Here is a 22,291-nt window from a genome sequence, read left to right on the forward strand (position 1 = left end):
ACACACACAGAAAACAAACACGCAGGAGGAAAAAACAGGAGGGAGCCTGATGGTGTTTAATAAGAAGATATATAACAGTTCCTAAGAGAAAAGTCAAAATCTATTATCGGATTTCTTAACTAGGTCAAACAGCAATATTATCTAGTATAATTATGTTCAGTGGGATTCATTTACTCATGAAGCTGCAATCAATAACATTGTAGGAAAGGTCTGTGTGGATTTTAAATATGTTTAATGGGAAAAAAAAAATCTCATCACGGGACAGGATTAAGTAATTTCTGCTACTCTTTGCCATCACAGCATAAGCCATTCTTTACTCTTAGCTGCCACAGAAAATGTCTCAAACATTGTTTTGAATCTCCAAAACATGGACTATTCTACAGAACTTCAGATGAAATCTGGAACCAGAAACCATACCACTTGCAACACTTCAAACTAAAAAACTATTTTCATAAATCACTTGAAAACAGCGAACATTATTCACTTGAAACAATATCCTGTTTGTTTGCTCTGATGTGAGCTACTGCTACGTGGGAAATCTGGGAGCAAGTGCAGTAAGGAAATCTTTGTTAAACAGTATTGTTTGGTTGCTAGGGCCACACCAAATTGTTTGGATAGTTGCAAGGAACAGTAAAACAATACAAAGGATAATTAGACAGACAACACACTCCTAGGTCAAAAGGCAACATGCCCTGATGTATGCTAAATGAGAAACAAAGTTGTTTCATGTTAAACACAAGTGTCCAGAACCAGGAAAGGTTATTTGATACCAAAGCTGGTATTAAAGAATACTATTTTTATCATCCTGCTTCTCTCTGCATAGCCCAAATGCATCAAGTATTTGAGGATATAAGTAGCATCCTATTTACCAACGAGACTATTCAGGATTCAAATACACAAAGCAGGCATCAAAAGCTAACAAACACACCCCAGCCTCTGACAGTTGATGAGCCCATTTTACTTCATAGCTAATACAAAACAATGAGATTTAGCTTTCGTACGTATTATTGGGTACTACTTTACACTCAGCTGAGTGTTGGCACTTCATATGTTCTTTAAATAGTACTTTCTAAGTTTTTCTTGTTTTTTGCTTTAACTGAAATTTGCTTTCAGTTGCTGCTGCTTCTCAGGAAGTTGAAATGGTCAGACCGAAGCAAAACCTCTATCACCTCTTTAAAGATATCTGAAAATACATCTAGAATTATTTTATACATTTTTAAAATAAAGTATCCAACTATAAAATAAGCATACTCAACAGGCTTTTGAGGGGCCTCCATAATTTTCATCAAGCAGATTATATTCTTGGTTGCTATTTTTAATTCATTGCTAAAGCAGTAGATAATTTTAGACAACTCACCTTTAACAATTAAGTTTTTAACTATTATTTTTGCAGCACGTGTACTTTCACAGGTACTCTATATTTCCTGTGATACTTGTTGCAGATTAAGGTTTGAATGTCCAACTGACAATAAGAAAATTTCCGAAGACTAAAAATATTATGTCTGGTTACTTAAAGGAATTTTAATTAATCTCCTTGTCTTCTACTCTGATAACATCTAGAACATGTTATCCTGCCTCACAGAAGTGATATTAATATACATGGAAACATATCTGTAGTGATTGTTAGAGTGTTTCATAACAACAAATCTTTAGTTATTTTGCCAAAGGAATAATTTTTCCTAATAAGGATGTCAATGCTCAAGAGACGGCAACCTATCCAGAATCATCCCAACAAATTATAAGCAGAACCCAAATGTTAAACCTAGGTTTCCTGTGTCCCAGACCAGCCATCAGTTTTCTAGAGCAGACAACTTCTTCAAAAACTTTATCATTATTTCACAATTCTAAAATTCCTGTTGATCATCAGCTTTCTATGTTTCTAAAGTCCCCTTACTTCTACCAATGAAAAAAATCTTATGACTTGAATGAAAGAAATGGCGAACAGCTTTATGAACACAGTGAAGTTCAACATATACCGCTCTAACAACTGGTGCACATTCCAGATCTCAGCCTCCAACCTACAGACAAATATAAAAAAAAAGCCATTCTGACTAATATTTCTTGGATTTGCTTTCAGAGTGTTGATGGGAGGATGCAGTTGCTGTTCCTTGATCCAGACAATTTACCTGGGTTGCTGAAGCATGTGACAACACATCGGACCAGCCAGGCCTACTTTACCGGGTTTTGTCCAAACTATGTAACACTACCAACCACTGCATGAAGCCTGTCCATAAGCTGGATTCATCACTGCCCTACCAGCTCTAGCTCTACTGAATCCCTGCTGACCTCATGCTCAGCCAGCACCGCAGCACACGTGGCTCTCACTGGTTTCTTGGTTCACCAGCATCACACAAGTGCTGGAGTCATCAGTCATTGCAGAGATGGTGGATACTTCTGCATTACACTGCATTTATCCAGACTTTCCCCTTTATTTCATTAACACTCATTTACCAGCAAGATGTATGAAAAAGTGAAAGTGAAAGGACAGGCACAGCAGGCTCCTGAAAATACAGCCATGTCACTTTACAACATTACCTAAATAATGTGAATAAAACCCACAGTTGTTGGCAGTGAAATTAAATATCTATTAGGGGCCACTGACCACACATTTTCACAGAGTGTGATACCTAGATATTCCTTTGCTTTACATAAAACACACCTACTGATTGGTAACACCACAAATACAGATATAGCGGTAGAAACAGAAATCAGTCCAAATACATTAGAATATACATGACCAAAAAAATGAACCTGCTCTTTCTCCCCTATTTCTCATACCTTAATCTGGATATATAGTTCCTGATGAACTAACATATTATTTTCAATTCAGACTACATGACTCATTTATCCAGCAACATGAGCTATGGAATTCTCTCCTACTTCTCTGTGTTTGCCGTATACAGTGAATTTTCTTTGGAAGATGTTCAACAAAGACTATGGCTCCACATTTGTCCAATTACACTACATGAACAGTCAAAGAAGGACTATTATCTCATTAACAGGCCATATGGACTAAGCCCAGACTGCAAATCCATACTCACCTCTCTCTCTCCCACTTACTGATTTTAAGTGATTTTGATGAAAATAATTAAATAACCAGCAATAGTAGCTGGTTCTTCTGTCATGCATTTATGATGTCACATGTTTGTAAGATGAATGGATTACCTACCTGTGAAGATGAAACAGGCTTACAACTGGCTTAATTCAGCAATATGGTTCAGTGTAATGTTTGTAAAGCCAAGTCAGACCTTCCAGTGAAGAGGAAGTTACATGTGTATTGATAACTTCCCCTCCATGTCTAAATCGGAACTTAAATTTTACTTCTGCAGTAGAAATACTTCCCTATTGACAATTTATCTAAGGAGATTCAGATATGTTTATATTCATTTTAGCTGAACTCTGGAACAAAGAAACATAAATGAATGCTGCATCAATAAACAGAAGATAAATTTATTTCAATAAGTAGCTAATTAACCATATGGCTGTAATATGAAGGATACTCTGGGAGAGAATACAGAAAGTCTTTTTGAGTTGTTGTGGGAACTGGTACTACAACAGCTGAGCTTTCATTTGGACAAAAAAAAACAAACCACAGAACAAAAACTTCACAGAAATCTTCTGAGTTTTATCACAAAGATCAGTTTTCTATCCCAACAAACCTGAACATCCTTTCTTTACAGAAAGTTGATTCAACTTAGAGATCAGCTGCTAAATTGTCTAGCTACAAGTACTCACATGAAGCTAGTTTTCTCCTTTGAAAGCCTCTGAAAAAACAGGCAAGAATGGTAATAGATGCGTTACTTCCTGCCAACACAACAATATAGCAGAAATTCTAAGGCATAAAACCCTTATCTGGCAACATCCAGTTTTCTAGGTATCTAGGTCAGATTACAATCCCTTAGCAGTCTTGCTGCTACAAATGATCCTCAAATTTGAAGCTTTGCCATATAACTTATGACATATAGTTATGTCCTTCCAAAGATTCAGTAGTCTTTTTCCCCACTCCTGTTAATATCTCTGATAATTTCATTTTTAAACTGTGATTTTCAGATTTTCCTTTGGCATAATGTTTTCTAGAAATGTAACCAGTCTCCCAAAAGGGAAAAAATGAAAGAGAAGTACATTTCAGTAATATTGCATCAAACTTAGAAGTGATATTTTTGTTATTAAAAAAACCAACCAGCCAACCAAACCCCAAACATTTAAGTTTAGAAGAAATTTTCTCCTCCATCTTTTCTATTGTCTGAGATCCATGAATGTCTGTGAACATTGTCTGACATGTATGAAGTGAGTTCCCTGTGTGACAAAGACAAAAAGTCTTTGAAAGGTCTCTTTCCCTTCTGAAGTCCCCCTCACCATAATCTTCTGGAGATGTTTTGCTATATTCTCTGCCATGTTGCACCTTTTTCATACTAGTATTCAGCCACTCTTTGAGGAATTATTGTGAAGAGAACAAGACATTCTTCTTGTCTACCTGCTTTAATGGTTGAGCAAACTAACCAGCAAACACTCCAGTCCCTGTATGAGACTTCATCTCTTGCTACTTCAAAAAGTCTCAAATTAAAATAGGTATATAATTTCCTCCCTGAAACTCCAGGACAGAAAGATAAAATAAATTCCAGAGACAAAATCAGGAAAATATTTTTAAATACTTATTTTGCCTAAATTCAGACCCATGAGAAGAGAGAAACTGGGCTATGAATTTCTCCAAGTAAATCCTACTGGCTTTGCCACTATGGGCTATGGTAGTTATTTCTCTTATCTTTATACATAGGTGAGAAGTAGCAACTCCACAAAATGTTCTTTCTAAACCTCTATCCTCATACTGTATGCAGAGAACCTGTTTCTCTACAGAACTGGCACTGAACAGGATAAACAACAGCCACATGCATAATGTACAATCAACTAAATCAGATGGATGAGTATTTTATATTGACAGAAGAACACACAAATACTTTTATTAAGAAATTTCATGATTGAAAAAGAGGTCAGCCCTGACATTCAGGATAGTGTTATGATATCCAGGGCAGTCAGTCAGAAATAGACTATTAGTCGTTATTGGGCTCCCTCTGTCTACTGAGAACGTTGGATTTGACAGCAGCAAAGGCTGCTAGAAGCTACAGTCCCAAAGATATTGCTGAAGCTCATGTGATCTCTAGTGCTGTGTAATTCTAACTTAGTATGGGACGACAGGGCAGAATGGCCTACCTATGGTGCAACCAACTACCACGGCAAACAACAAAATTAAAATAAAATTTAAAAAAAAACCCACAAAGATGAGCTTAAGACAAATTTTACATATTCACATTTTAAAAAATCCTTAAGAACTTAACAGCTAGGACATATATGGGAAATACTGGCTGAAATTGCTATGAGCATATGCAAGAAGTACAACTCATTACATGACTCACTTTACAGAGCCTTCTATGGTAGACCATGCACGTAGATTATTATCAGACAGGAAAAAAAAGAAAAATTAAGACGTAATTTTGATAGCACAAGATGCCAAAAGACCAAACCATACACACTGGAAAACAATGTGATACAGCACAAAAACTGGAGGGGGAAGAGGAAATCAGTTTGAACTCAATTGTTTCAAGTCCTGCCCAGTCACTCTTGATTATGGCATGCCATCAGGAAATCCTGACTATTAAAGTGTCAGACCATTAAAAATGTAGTTTATGTAATTCCTTTTCTAGAACAGTTGCCAGAATAAAAAACCTCTTCAGAAAAAATATTTTAATTAAAATCATATTTTGCATTTCATAAAAATCTTTACTTAGAAAGAAGTGAGATTTATTTAATAGCATACTTCCAAACTACTAATATATTTAACATGCTTTGATTCACTGTCAAAAAGCTGCTCTCATGATGCAAGATCAGCTTAAATGAATATAAAGGATAAGTCTCACCCATCCATCATCTAGAATACAATCCGTCACATATGGAAGCAGGACCATGGCAGGAATGTAAAGGTTCAGGGCTATAAGTTAAATTCCCAGTGGTAATTTTCAGAAATGCTTTTACTGTCCTGAGGTTTTATACAACTGTAGCTTTCAATTCAATTTAAGGCTGCATGTATAATAAAGCAAGTTAGACTTAATATACGAATTTCTGCTGGGAAACAGTTCTGTAATCAAGCTGCAAACTTCGCAGAGAAACGATACCAACCAAAGTACACACCTGTTACCCACTGTCTCCTTTCCCAGAAGACCTTGTGATGACTCAACATGACCTTACTGTCCAATTACTTTGCACCGCACCAGCAAAGTATGTAGATAAGAATCCTGGTATCTCAGTTTCCTTCAAAACACTGAACTATAACAACTGAGCACATATAACCACCAAAATCCACTAATTTACAAATTTTGCACTCTCTCAAAAAAATAACCACATAAACATAAAAAAACCCTGAAGTTGTTTCTTTACCTCCTATCCTCGATGTTAGGCTCCTACAGCATTGCAAGTCATACCTTCAGTAACAGTGCAAATTCAGAAGAAATTCTATTCCAGTATGATTAAATTGCCAAAAAAAAAAGCTTAGAGTACTAATTTTAAAGGGCAGTGTCTGATGTTTATTTTTTATTTAGCTTTATTACTGCAACAGGCACAAAGATTTCAATTTCCCATTGAATATGGAGAGCAAGGATAGAATTGTATAACATTGGTTTGTTCTGTTAGTTCTTCTGATCCACCTGCCCTTTGGAAAATGTAAAACAAGCCACCACTAAGTCTCAGCCAGTAGTATTCCCTGGCTTTCATGGGGACCTATAAGCTCAGGGTCATCACCATACCATTCATAGTTATCATGATTTTAGATGGTACTGTGCATTCATGTAATGGCAGAGAGGCCGTAACTCATGAGAGCACCACATAGCTTTCCCTCAGTTCTAACTCTTGGAGTTTTTTATTTTTTTAGAAGAAGTTTCCAAGGGGGATACAGATTCCTATTGCACAAATTTAAGCTTGCTGGGGGCACTTTGGTTTCTCTTCACTCTCTCTCCTGATGTGACTCCAGTTTGAGAGCCACAGAATGACAGTCAACTTCTCAAGCAACAGGTAAGTGTCCTGGTAAACATGCATTCACACTTTCTCCCCCAGGACCTTTCTGACTGGTACAGAAGGCATGCCCTGCTCAGCCCACGGGGGTGAGGGAAGTGCGACAGAGAACAGAACATGCGCTGCTACAAGTAAATCCATTTTCACTTTCCTAGGCTATCAAATCGAAGGTTGCACCAGGCTGGAAACACACTGATGCTCTGAATCCTATATTAAGCATGAGCTTAACAAAGGCAATAAAATTATATCAATGCTAAGTGATGCTAAAATAAAAAGCAGAAGAGAGATAAAGGCAGCAGTGAAAAGATACATCAAAATGACCACAGTCTTTGTTAACAGCAAACGGAAACTTAAATACCTTATCTCATCTTTCCTACTTCACGTTTCACTGTAAAAACAAAACTCCACATCCTCAGTTTGAAGACTTGAGGATACAAAACTATCCTATTTGTGCACTGTACTGAAAGAAAAAACAGTCAAAATGCTGAACAAATTTATGATTGATATTATTTCCAAAAAGACTGTGTCAGAAGCCAAAAGCTTTTGCAAAGAGTTCTTTTGCAGAGCACAACCCAAGGTAGTTTGTTTAGCCTTCCCTCCCTTCACTGCCTACTTATTCTTTCCTTGTGAGAAGAGGGCAATTCCAGCTCCCAGTTGAAAGAGGAAAATACTTTTCCTCATTATCCTCATTATGCTCATTATCTTTAATTATCCTCATTAATGTCAAACTGATACCTTTCCTGAGCAAATGCAAAAAAGTAATGAATGCTGGTAGTTTTGCAGTAAAAGTCTATTTTGGAAAAGGACTCTGGAACATCAGTCAGAAAGTAATCAAGAACTTCAAATCATGTACTGTTTTTGAAAAAAGAGAAAAAAACCCACTCAAAACAACTTATTTTAAAAAATCTATAGAGAAACCAACAGAATTTACTTCAATATGCTCCATTAGTATTTCAGATGAAAAATATTTCTACAAGTTGAAGCTCAAAACCAATACATTAGACCAGACTGGGTCCATTTACAGAGCATTTTCACATCTTTGTAAGTAACTGTCTAGTGAAGTACTCAGAAACATTATAAGTATTTCTGATATCAAGGAAGATTTGAAAATTGAAATGTTAGATTAAAGCTAGACACAAGGATTAAAAAAAAGCAAAAAAAGAATAAACTAACAAATACAATCAAGCATTGGAATATGCTCAAGCATACACAGTTCAGGGATAGAACATGTCCATGCATTAAATATCAATTTCAAAAAAGAACAACTGTTCTACACTCAAGATTCCGTCAGCTTTGCCAAGTAATACTCCATACAAACATATAAGCTGAAAAGGAAAAGAAATTAGACTTAATCTGTCACATTTAACACAAACACGTCAAGGAGGGAAAACCAGAAAAAGACAAATCAACATTTTCAAAAGCATATTCTTACAGTAATTTTGCTGAGGAATCAAACAAAAAAAAAAAACCCAACCAATTTTTTGCACATCTAGATAACTACCTAAATTTAACAGTAAAAAAAAAAAATTATCTGAACATTTCCCTGAATAAAGATTTCTGCCATGCACTGAAGGGATCAGTTCTTCTGAAAATTCAACTCTAACAGGTTTCAGCTCCCAGCAGAAGCTACCAAAGAGTTATCAGCACATAGGAGAGGCTGATTATTTTTTCAATTAAAACATAAATATCCTTGTGTTGGCATACACATATCTTACAATGTGGTTGTAAATTCTGTTTTTAAATTCGGTGTAGTTAGTTGTCTGTGTTTTTCTGTTTATCAAATACACTCTTCTGAGCCAAGTCCTTTCATTCATCGAAGTCTAAAGAAAACCAGCAATATCAGCTGCTTAATTTACTGATGGTCTGGCATGTCTATTTTCAATTTTTCTTGAGGAAAAACGTTTGATGAATATGAAAATTAACAGATACATATAAAATTTAGGACTGTTCACTAGGTCACTTATCCAAATTTGCTTTGCTTCTGTGGTTAGTGTGAGTATTGTATTTTGAGGCTTCTCAGCACTTTTTAAGTCTTTAACAGCAAAAGGTAGCACTGAGTTCACACGAAACCCTAGTTAACAATATTATTTTAAAAACAGGCATGAGACTCTTGTATTTCTAATCAGACTTCTGACTAAATTTATCTATGCTTAGTGCAAATAAAAGTAAACTTAATTAGGAAGAATTCAAAGTTGTGCAACTCCTTAGGATAACAGATGACAGCCTTCAGAGCTTTAAGTCTTCAGATGAAGCTCAAGGGCATAGCACAAACCTGTTAAAAAAATCTCACACAGCATGCAGACGCAGCCAGCGCTCGAACTGGACTTCTGTAAGAAGACAATACTAAGTGCCATGCAGAGCTATTCTTAGCCACCATAAACACACCGAAGTTTCAGAGTTAACAGCTTCTTTGTCAGTTCCATGGGAGGAGACTAGTCACATCTGAAATAAAAATAGGTTGTCATATGCTTGTCCATGCAACTCCAAAATACACAGCTAAATTGGTCATTTAAAAGATTCGAGCTGTATATATTGGTATGAGGAAATACAGGCAGGAAATATCTCTTACCTTCCTCAACTTTCATTTTAACTTTTTATCTGCTAACTTACTTCAAAATATAGTTTGCTCTCTCCACAGTAAGAACCTTTATCTGGTTTCAATACATTGTTATAAGTTATAAACAGTGTTACAGAGAACTGTAACTGAGAGGTCAGACTGGTGTGAATGGGAAGGTCTGGCTGTTGAGACACCAGTGAAGTGGGGCTCTCAGCATGTCCTGCATGAACAACATCTAGGTGAGCAGGTCCTGGACACACCCCCTGTACCCACCTGCAGTTTCACAACACACCTAGATCCGGAGACAAAGAACCACGCAATGACTCTCAGAAGAGGGACAGGATGGAGACACAGAACACTGACAGCTCCAAACACACATCTCCAAAATCTATTGGCAACTGAAGAGGAACCTGGGAGATGAGGAGAATGTGGCACCTGGCATTCTCAGCTCCCATACCATGGCCACAGATTCCAGATGTAACAGCTTGACACAAGCACTGTGGTGCCTTTTTGCTGGACAGACACCTTGAGCATTCCTGTCCTGGTGCCTGGCTGCTGGATGGACCTCTTGGACACACAACCTTTGTTCCTCTCAGTTCTTAAATAACATCTGCTTTCCTCCTTATGAGATCTCACATTTAAATCTGCTACGTCGTTTATACAATGTGGCCACAGCATTTCCTACACTGTTTTCTGGTAAAAATTAAAGAGTAGGTTTTGTATTTTTGTAGGAAGACATGGAAAATATCCACAGTGTATCAGCAAAGTAACAGAAATGCTTGCTTGCAAAATAAAGTATGGTAAAATCTATTCCTACTCTTCCATGTTAATGGACAGGAATAAAAACATGTTTATACATAAAACCATACTTTAAAGAGAGCAGCCTGTAAGGATGTAAGACAACTGTGTCACAGCTACATTCAGAACTGCAATCATTCAAATACTACTAGGTTTTGAGGCTTGAAAAGTAACTAAGCATTTAACCACATGAGCTGACACCAACTATGGCTTGGCCATTAATGACAGCAGTATTTGCATATCTAGAAGACTACACAGTTCATCACAAATATAAAAAGAACAAATATACTGGGAAAAAAAAAATTAAAAGCTATTTAGATTCTGCTTTGAAAATTCTCCAGGAAGAGAGGGTAAAATTTCCTAGTAGAGGATATCACAAAATAATGGTCCGATAATCTGTAGCACTCTCTAGTACTGCTATATGATTAATAAAAAGGTCACTTAGGCTAACGACCAAAATCAGCACAGACAGTTAGTCAATGCTGCCATCTCCCAAGTTGCAATATATAAATATACTGGCAGCATTATTTTGAAAATGAAGCAATACTTGCTTCCTTCTTGCTCAGGTATACTATTACCAAAAGGGATTTTATGTGTTGCCCAGTTATTCCCACTCAACCCTAGAAATCTCACCCTCTCTGGTCAAGGTTTTGGACTTCAAGCTTCCTCAGTATGTCAGTGACAGAGGCAAATTCTGCGTGTATCCTAAGATAACATTACCTCAGTAATCATTCTACAGTAATAAAACGCAGACGAGATAAACAATTGAACAACTTTTGAGGGAGACAGAAGCAGAGAAGCAGTTTGGCCATGGTGGGACTGTGCAGTGACTATGGAGCTCAGTCGGGGGTTAGGGCCTCAAAGCAGGGAGTGCTCTGGTCCTGACACCTGGAAGGAGACCAAATGCAAACCACAAAACGATAACAAGCTCTGGCCTCTGCCAAGTTACAGTCTCAGCCAGTGACCTAGAAATACGAGTTTCACATCCAGAGCTCATCGCTCGTCTTTTTCTGTAAGGATGTGGTATTTAAGTTTGTATGGACATGTATTAACACCAACATAAAACATCAAGCTGTTTTAATCATGCTATAAAAAGCCCACTTCTCTTCTGAGCTGACTATAAGTTTGCTAGATCCACACAAGACTGAGATTACAAGTTTTCTTCCTCTGCAGATGGAGAACAGAAGGCAGTCTGACCAGCAACACAGCTACTCCACAGCCACAACTCAAGGGGAGGACAGGGTTTAATCTCCACAAATATGTTATCGATACCCTACTAAAGCAGCTGTGCTTGGGAAAAAGCAAAGGAGAGGAAAACTGAGAAAACTCAAGAGAAATCTATCAGGTTTTTCCCTAATTGTAGATGCTGATGAAAACTTGCAATCCTTCATGAGGATCTGCCACCTCACTGGAGTCACAACACAGACTGCACAGTAGAAGACATCTTCAAGTTAACAGGATGAATCAATACATTTAAAGGCTAGAAATATCCCATCCCCCTTCTCATGAGACTTTTCTAGGTAAGACACACAAAACACACATGCATTACATTGTCACTAACTCAGAAGGTTAACTCTGGCCTAGTCTACAGTTTCTGAAAGTACTCTCACTCATCAGGAATCAGTGACTGAGGCCCCTGAGAATGACCCTGCAGAGACAATACTGTCAAGATGGTACAGCTGCTCTTTTGCACCTCATAGGTCTCTGTCACTTCTCCCAGTCCCCAAATAGCTAAAGCTATCCGATATTCACAATCACTTTCTGGCAGTCAGTTTCCATAACCCTAGTCTTAAAACTGCAAATAATTCTCAAGGACTTGAGACCATTTTTCTCAGCACCATTAAGGTAAATGGTCTCAGCAGAAGGAAGCCCAGAAGAGATACAAAAGCTTGAGAAAGAACAATAGAAGTGCAAGAATATATCTAATAGACCAGTAATTAAACTAAAATTAACCAAGGAAACAGTATTTCCTCACTTCAGGTCTTCAGAATAAGCAGTGCATACTATATTCTTTTACCATTCTGAAAACTCGCATCACCAGGAAGACATCAGTTTGGCACAGCGAGATTCAATTTTAATGATGTTGAACTTCACCTCAATATGCTTCAGAAAGTTTTTATGCTCAGTGGCAGCCTAATTCTCACCCTTCATCACATTTTAGATACTGAAATCGTACAAGTTTGCTTCCAAAAATATAGAACTGATGTTCACACCCTCCCTAGGGACCTCCCAGGCCCTGTCCTGCCATTCTCTCCCCTACTTGATTAAAGGTTGTTCTGTTTTCCTTGTTCTCTCCAAGATAAGCACTCTAGTTTTCCAGTTACAGCATCCAGTTACAGTTCCATCCAGTTAGGGATGATGTGGCCATAAAAGATCAGCACAAACTATGGATTAAAATGTATCTGTAAAACTTGGGTTTGACAAGTTTTTTCGCTTAACATAATTCTTTCAGAATTAGTGATACATTGGTGGGGTTTTCTTCCTGTGGGGGAAAAATTATAGCTTGAAGTACCTTTTCAGGGTTTTTAAAATTATTATTAAAGAAGAGTTTTAAAACTAAGAGAAAAAGACTCCAAAATATTTCTTATCCATGCACTTCTGCTAGGTAATTTCTAGGTTTTGGATTCCTCTTTCCTCTTTTCCTATCCAGTTAGTTTCTGAAGGGGAGAGAGGTTCAAGGATAAGAACAGTCCTACAAGCAGAACAATGTATGACTCCATCTTAATATCCCCACATCAGTCTGTCATGAGTTTCTGGACACAGTGTTCAAACAGCTACCAAGAAAACCTTTGAACTTCTCGGCCAAACCTCGGTACACTTGGGTTAGCTTCTTTCTTTCTTCATTCTCCTGTCATAAAAATGAAGTGCCAGTTGCAAGCTGCTCTTTTTTTCAGGACAAGACCTTATTCGCAGCTGAAAGAACAGTAAAAATCTGGTGATATTTGGCCCAACTGCTACGTCCTGCTGACACCCAGCAGAAAGCAAGATATTAAGAGAGAAAAAGGAGGCAAGTTTCCACTGAGATGTCAGACAAGCAGTTTCCTAAGCCCGAGATTGGCTGCATTAAGAGCTGCTGAGTTCTTACTGACCAGTGATCCTGGTGCACCAGCACCCTCGCAAATGCCACTGTTTCCAACCTGAAGATCTCCAGTTCTAGTTCAGACACGTGAACAAAGGAAGCAAAGAGGGATGATGAATAAAAGAAGTAGAAGGAAGAAAATCAACAACCCTTAAGGTTACTTACACTGCTTTGATAGCACTGTGAATGTAACAATTCTTTCCAAAATCCATTAATTAGCTACCATTGATTTGCAAGGGCTTAAGGCACTCATACATCTTTCTAGACTATTGTTCTTGTCTGTACCAATTGTCTGCAAGGGAAACTTCAAAAAATAAAGTTGAAAATATCCCCAAATCACATGCTAGCTGTGCCTGATGGGCTGAAGCAGAGGAGTTATTTATACCTCCCATGCTGTGCTAAGATGTCTTTAGGAAATTAATTGCTTCTAGAACTTGAACTAATTCCTGAGGCAGAAACCTATAAATATTAATGTTTTAAACTAAAATTTTTATTTTAGAAGTTTGAAATGGTTGGGTTTTTAAACTCTTAGCAGTCTATTTCTGAAGTATCCTGTCTTTGGATTTTCAAATAATTGATTCTCAGAAGAATGAGAAAAGGCAAAGAATGATGAAAAAGTTTTATATGCCTATTGTTTTCTACTACTATTTTGAAAGCTTTATATATTCATTAGTAGAAGTTGTTCTGAACTGAGTAAAATCTGTCCTACACATAATGCTTTTTTTGTTTGTTCTAACTACGCCTACTTAGAGCAGCAAGTTTAAAATACGCTGAAAATTAATCAAAGACTCATAAAACAAGTAATTCTGTAACTGTATTAAAACATTTGCCACCTCTTCCTTTTTGACCATCGCTGTATTTTAAATACTTCTAGATCACTTTATAAAAACTTCTGGATTTGTCCAATGAGAGTTATCAATGCAAACTCCATTATAAGAAGTTTATTCTTTTATGTACCTTAATTTTCCAGTAATTATAATTCTAATATTAAAAGTAATTAAAACAAAGCAATTCTATGCCTCAGCATTTAATGTTCTTTTGTTACTGCAGCTTGGTAGTCTATTATACAAATCATATTTAACTCCCATGAAATCTCTCACAGCATGTAGTTTCTATCAGACCTACTAATATAAACCTCTGCTTGTGACATTCACACAGGTGACTGGGAATGTTAGGGTTCAAACACTTAATTCATATTTACAGTAGCATGGCCTGGTATCTTTCAGGTTGCACATGTCCCCTTTTATTTAGAATGGTCTTTTCCTCTTTAAGTTTAAATTCACCCTTTATTTTGGACAAAATGTAATAGCTCCCTTTGACTAGCATCATTGCTCTTTGTATGGGAATGAGGAAGAATATTTCTTTCTCTGCAGGGGAAAATCTGCATGCACACAGATTATAGTAAACAACAGTTAGCAGTCACCTTTCTAAATAAATAAATGCTGTTGTGTCAGTGATCTCTTAAATGCTATTAAACCCCTAATGTCTAAACCTTTCCCCCTCAAATACAAAAGCAGCAGAGCTAGAGTGTAAAAAAAAAAAAAGTCAGCAGAAATGAGGTATTTGATATGGGTTGTTGCAATTGGTTTATCTGGAGCTTTCCTGAAGTCCATGCAGAGCACGCAGTTTATTCCAGCAACAGCAGCTGACAGAGTGGTTTCCATTTGGTGCATTTTCTCCTTTCAACGGCATTCTCTTCCGTGATTTGAATCATTACAGAATATAGTTATGGGTTTAGCAAAAAGTTTATTACTTTAATAGAAAGAATGTCCCAATGGAAAGCTCATTTTAGTGTATCTATGCCTGATGAACACAAATAATGTATATCCCAACACATAATGTACTTCCAACAATGCAGGCATCTTATTAAAAAATTAATACGAAGAACCTCACACATGACACTCTTCCAAAAAAAATTTTATTTTTTTTTAAATCACAGTTCAATATTTTCCATGTTTAAGTGCAGAGATGTCCAAGGTAAGGCCCAAAACATCATACATCCTTAGCCGGTAAAGGATATGACCGGTAAAAATCTGGATACATACACTTCCTTAATCCACGCCCTAATGCCCAATCTACACACCAAGCGTTACAGTATAGACTGCAGGCATCAAACAGATAAAGCAGGCAAAAAGTATACATGTAGGTATGAATGTTTATCAGTAGTTTAAGCTAGACCAACCCCAAAATACCCAAAACCCCAATCATACTGCCTCAGTCATACAGAAGAAAAATAAGCAAATATAAAAGAGGCTTCTATGCAATATACATGAGAGCAAGACTCGATCCAGCTGAGTTGAGACATCCATATATGCCCACGAAAAGAGGCGGTCAGCCTCTCACTGCTAGGTAGGTGGTCCTGAACAGTCTTTTACAGCAGCCTCAACATCCACCCTCCTTCCCTTGAGATGATTCAGTTGGATAATTTCACAACAAAAGAAAATTTGCCACCTTCCCAAGAAAATTTCTGCTGAAGCAATAACCCAAAACAGCTCACTAAAAGGATGAGACAAATACCACTGTCAGCAGCTGAAAAGGTGACAAGGCTGCACGGCTGGGGAAAAAGCCACCACTTTTGGCAAACACAAGGAGCTCAGACATCTTATGAAACTCCCCTCATCTTCACCCTGCTCACTTGACCCACATCTAACGGAGCAGGACTGAAAAAATTTGAAAAGTTCAGAACTTTTGCTTCTGTATATCAGGTATTCTTCAGCTTCAGGGTGGTACTTGAGTTTGACTAGCTTAGATGATATAGCCTTTTGTCTCCTTTCAGTCTGTATCCCTTTTTAGACCTTGTTATTCCAACCCTACCCAGAAACAAAGAAATAAGGAAGGGGAAAAAAAGCCAACTATCTTCTCCTTCCACAGCAAATTTTACTACACAGATTGTTACTAGCACTTCATTTAACAGAATATATGCCAACACACCATACGTCAGGAAATGCAATAACTCATTATGTGCCTCAAGATGTACTGCACAAGAGGCCATCATTATAAGTCACGTTCATAAATAGAGCCAAATATGGAGGTTACACTCCACAACAAATTGGGTGATGAACTAATGACAAAAAATTGCTTTTCCCATGACAACTGACAGACTGTGGAAAAGCCATCATATGCCCCTCCTATAGCAAACAAATTTGCTGCTCTGGCAGTACAGGGACCTGTAAGTACATTTACTAACAAGAAGTACACTTGGATGCTTTTTTTTTTTTTTTAGAAAAGTGGAATTTAGTAGCTTTTTCAAAACTTAACATAAATTTGAACTCATCTTTCATTTAAAATTTTCACTTTTCAATATGTCAAAACAATTTTGGAAGATTTAATCATAAGGAAAAAATGTTACATTCTCTGGAAACAGCCTATCAAGTTTCAGCATACAAGGCGACTACTAACATGATTCTTTGAAGTCAAGGTTACAACTAGGAAAAGTTTCCTGCAAAAAAGACTGAACATTTATTTGGGATGCTTAACATTAGAGAAATAAAGTTAACACCCTACTTGATATTGTACTCATTTAATTTATTTAATTACTATTATTGTTTGGGAAGGCACCAAAAATCATATCTCGTGAAAATAAGATTTCTCTAGATAGCAAAGTAATATTAATGTTTCCACTGGAATTTAAAAAAAAGTATTAAAGTTCTCTAGAGCACCGACACGAGTAACTCTTAGCCCAAAGGACAGTCTGGAGAGGAAGCAATCATGTAACATCTCAGACCAATTTTTTTCCTCAGGTTTCATTTTTCTTTGCAGTTTAACAGTTGCTGAGAAAACAAGTTGAAATTTATCATACAATAATTTTTTCTAAAATATTAACAAATTGTGCTTTTATCACTTTTAAAAAAGTATAATACACAAGCAAATTACAACAAAAGCAGCAAATCTGTGCTTTTGCTAAAAAGCCATGCACACCTCCATATATACTTCAGCTCACTCTATCTCCTCCCAAAGAATAAGATTGTCAAGGAAACATTTGTCCCACAATTCTTCATATGCTCCTTTTTCATATACATTCCTATCATGGCACTGTAATGTGATCTCACCTTTCTTATTTAAATTATAGCTTCATTGCTGTCATAAAACGAAAAGTCACAGGATAAAAATGAATCTATTACAGCTATTTTGTTAAATACTGCACTATCAGAACAGAACCTCTCTTGAGAGCCAAGAATTCATTTTTGGTTGGTAAAGGAGGAAGTAATCTTCAGTCAGACTACTCCTATGGGAAGATAAGGGAGTATTCAACTTCGAGTGCTTTTTTTCATTCACAGAAATAATGATTCAGAAGTATCTGCCAGGCAACTCCCCAGTTTTCACATGCTTGTCAGCACCTGGTAGCCACAGCTCCAATAATTTCACTTGTTTTTAAAGTTGCTCCATTTCTTTCTGATTTTATAACACAGTTTCAAAACCAACTGCTGTACAGGCAGATGCAGCTCACTTTCCTGGCAGGACTTTGTTCCCAGGCTCAGAAGTCAAAGTAATTTCGAAAATCACTGTCTCAACTCTTATCAAAAGGAGGTCAAGGGCAATGACCCCAACATAGCATCGTGCCTGCCAAAGCTAAGTGCACCCCTGTTCTCTTAACCAGCATGAGTTCTTGAAATATATGCATGACTTCTGAATCAAGTTGAGCAAAACAGTACCAAAAATCTCATGAATCACCTCCAAAACTGAATTACCAGAAGAAGATAGAGACGAGTTTAAGGACAGAGAAGCACCCACAGGACAGGTGTACCCTTCTGTTTAGTCTCTTCTGTTAACCAGACAGAGCACAACTGCAGCACAGCAACAGAAAGCTGCATGTTAGTAATTAGAAAGACAATACATACTATTAAAAAAATTTAAAAAAAAAATCCAGAAATAGCTCTTTATTTTCAAACAGGATATGACTACTAATACAGTATATACTGGAAACACAGAAGAGCTTTTAATAAAGCAGTATTGGGTTGTACTTGTGTTTACTGGAAGCAGTTGTTCCTGTCCAGACTCTAAGTCTCAGAAATACATGCCTAGTTTTCCTTATAAGTTATTTTGTGTCTTACCAAAAGGTATTTATTACATAATGCTTTCCACTGTAAGCAGCACCACATTTGGTTTTTGAACCCCCATATTGCATTTATAAAAGTAATTCTCATGGCATCCAGATCTCCTTAACTTTAAACGATGGGTTTTGTAGACAAAATCTGAGAGCTTTCTTACTCTGTTCAATATAAACAACAAAAATTAATATCTTTTCTACAAAATCGAAACCTCAGAAAAATAGATAAAGTGACCACATATTGAAACTGCAATGGACTGAACAACAGAACCCAAGAACACTGAGATACATTATCACAACTAAGATTCCTCAAATATTATGGAGCCAAGCAACCCGAGGACAAGCCAGTATAAAGCCTCCATTACATCCACAACTTCAGTAAGCAAATAATTCTTAAGTAGGAACATCCTCACTTTGCTGTTGGATTAAAAGAACATTCCTGACTCCATTTAAAAAGAAGTAATGCCTAAAATTGTTGGCACAGAGACAGCATTCTGAAACCAGGCCGTATGAATGTCACTTCATTGTTGTTACTGAAAGAAAAAAGATCAACTACAATAAAACCTTAGCCAGCACTGCAACATTATGCCAGCTTAGCAAGCCCTTAACCAGACCCATGGAGCTTTGCTGTCTTTCTGTTACACACTTAAACACTCTCTAAAGATGCTTATTTTTATGTATATGGAAATGCATGCAAGCATACGCACTCCTCTTCTGACATCCTTTAGTATACAAAAATCTTAAGTTATCATATAAACCGTAAGAAGTAGCATTTGCATCCAAAAATTTTATGAAAACACAGCAGAAACTTTTCTCAAGTAATTTCTTAACATATGAATGTTTCCAGAATTTCCAAACACATCCTCAACATAAATACTGCGTAATTCCTCACTCTGCACACACTGCATCACTTGATTAGAAAATGATTCAGAAAAAAGCAACCAGCTTGCCTGCTCCAGTTCAACTCACTAAGGTATCCCTATGAATCACAATACTTGGAGCCGGTATAGGCTGCACAGAGTGGTCTGCTCCTGGCCAGTCTGCACAGCGAGCCATCAGGATGCGACTCTCGCACGCTTACAGAGCAGACACGCACTTATGCCACAATCACAGCAATTTTCACAAATGGAGTGACAATTGTAAAAAAAAGTGAAATAAACCTCAGCTATCTAATCAGTGTGCACAGAAAATTGGTTTGTTGGTAGATGATCTAAGTACCACTTCCTGATGAAAGAGTCAGGAAGACTCTTTCATTGTGCTTATATAACAGAGGGCATAAAGGAGAAAACATAGCATCATATATAACCTCTTGTCAGACACCCTTTTTGTTATTATTACTCTTATTACAGCTGAAAATTAGCTAATCTAGATTCTGCAATTTATCTCCTTATCTATTCAAGAATTATTTATCCAGTTGCAGATAGAATTTATTGTAACTGATTTATCCTATGATTTGATTTCGTTTGGAAACAATATACATGAATCAACTTCAAAGATTTTTCATCATTGTCATAAGACATCTTCAACTTCTACTATAAAATATTAGAAAAATCCTTCCAGTTATCTTTACTTCAACAAAAACATTAGAAACTACCAAGCACAATTACAAGGTATAATTTGGAACAGATACAGTTGATCTGCAAGACACAAACTAAACAAAGTAAAAAGTATAACCTATAAGGATGCCCGTTTTGAAATATTCATTGCTTTATCTTATAAGTCTAGAAGTTATTAGTTCAAATAATGAATTACAGCAGGCAGCGCAAAAGCAAATCAGGTCCAAATGAGCTATTAGGACAAACTAAGTAGCTGCATACTCTCCTAGCACTGATTAATATACTGTACAACAACTAACTTATTACTAATTCCTTCAAACAAGACAGAGAGGTGAAACAAACCCTTTTGTATTGGGGTAAAAATCCTAACGCAGTATTTTTATGAAGTGTTTGGTGAGTGGAAACTGTGCATCCGAGTATACCTCAAGCAGCAATTAATGACACATAAAGCTGAGATACCAGACACCTCCACCTTTTGACCTTTTTCATTTTTAAAAATACAAGACACTTAAGAAATATGAAATACTCAGCTGATGTTCAAATACGTCATCTTTATCACCTCCTGGCGACCTGTCATTAAGTTGCTGTGCTTACGTTAGCACAGCCTGCTACACAGCGCAAGCAGCTCCCGGCCCGAGACCCTGCATTGAAGCATGTGTGAAGGGGTGATCTGAGGACAGACTGGTTGTCTGAACCAAGAGCAGCATCCTTGGTTTGCTGGTTCAATTAAGTAAAGAAATCCTCCTAGAAACTCTAGTTTCAAGCCATTTAGAAGATCAAAGTGGGCACTGTTTGCAGCTTTAATAATAGGCTTGAGGCACAAAAATATTGACCCCTGTAAAATACACTGTCTGAGGGTGACTGATTTGCTTCAAAGGAGCATTTGGAGCTTGACAGAACTAAGACATAGTGTCAGCATCTGGTAATTCTGCACAGACATGCTGCACAGATGCTCTGCACAGAGCATCTACTTGTCACCTCTCTTGGACAGCAAAGGGTGCAAAGAACTTTATCAGACGAACAACTGCAGTATAAGAAAACAAAATAAAAAATAAATTTATACATATATAATCTTACACGAGAACTAAGAAGCGGATAGTGCACTTCGCTCACCTCTCACATTGGTACGCCAAATTGCACCAGCACTGCTAAAAAGCTGCTTTTTAAAGGGCAATTTCACATGGCAGCATGCAATAATCACACAGATAAGTAAATACATACATATGTATATACATAAAAGTAAGATATCTGCTACGCTGCTGTGGTTCGGGGTGCAGCGACATACTTACTGCTGCTGCCGCTCCAGGATTTCAGCAGCGACTTGATACTGATCTCGAAGAAGAGGGAATCCTGCAGGCTGAGCATGGTGCGGGCAGGGCGGAGCGGAGCGCCGGCCGCGCCACCGCCTCCGCCAGCATCCGCGGGAGGGCCGTGCCGGGCCCGGAGTGACGCAGGGCCGGGGGGCGGCGGGCCGGGGGCGGCTCCGGGCGGCACCGACCCCTCCTGGCCCGCCGGGCCCCGCCCCGGGGCCGCCCCCGCCGCAGGGCACCCGCCCCGCCCGCTGCGGGGGCTGCGCGCGCTCCCGCCCTCAGGCTATACCCGCGCTCCTCCCGAGGGATGCTACCAGACACACAGGCACGGCGAGGGATCTACCCACCCCCTGGCAGCCAAACTACTCGACTACTTGCAGTTACGACCAAAAGGGGCTATGAAAGGCTGTTTGTGCTTTACTGAGTTTTAAATAAACTTCCAACCGATCTGTTAAGATCGTGATGAATTAAATAAACTGCCCAGTATTGCTCTGCACAGTGCCAAAAGCACAATATGCCTTCTACGCCAAGAGATCAGCAAAATCACAAATGTGAAAAACAGAATCACAGTGGAGGACAGGAAAGCCAGAGGTAGTACACCCAGGGCAGATGCCTGCAAAGGAATCACAGATGATTTAGCTCCAACCCCTACCGCCAGTAGCAGTTCTGGACATCCCGTCCCTGCAAGTGTTCTAGGCCAGGCTGAACGGAGCATTGAGCAACCTGATCTCGCAAAAGGTGTTCCTACCATTGCAGGGGGTTGGAGCTTAGATGATCTTCAAGGCTCTTTATAACCCAAACCCTTCTATGATTCTGCTAGCTGTTTGAGGTTGGTTTGTGGGTGGTTTTTTATGTCTTTTAAAGGACTTAACACAATTTTGGTAT

At 37.9% G+C, this 22,291-nt stretch overlaps 1 protein-coding gene across 14 annotated transcripts in view; it reads right to left on the minus strand.

Moving 5' to 3' along the window:
* The window catches only part of FRYL (FRY like transcription coactivator), a 163,882-nt gene that overhangs the window by 101,286 nt on the left and 40,305 nt on the right, over positions 1–22,291 (minus strand). The window contains exon 1 of one of the 14 annotated variants that reach the window (XM_027676346.1): positions 21,386–21,476. The exons of the other annotated variants lie outside the window; for them this stretch is intronic. Coding sequence (XP_027532147.1) covers positions 21,386–21,461 — 76 coding nt within the window. The 5' untranslated portion in view covers positions 21,462–21,476. Of the gene's footprint in view, positions 1–21,385; positions 21,477–22,291 lie in introns of those variants that run through there. 14 annotated transcript variants of the gene reach the window in all.

This window comes from Neopelma chrysocephalum, unplaced genomic scaffold (genome assembly GCF_003984885.1).
Source record: "Neopelma chrysocephalum unplaced genomic scaffold, ASM398488v2 Primary Assembly neopelma1_42, whole genome shotgun sequence".
In the NCBI taxonomy this organism is placed as follows: Eukaryota; Metazoa; Chordata; class Aves; order Passeriformes; family Pipridae; genus Neopelma; species Neopelma chrysocephalum.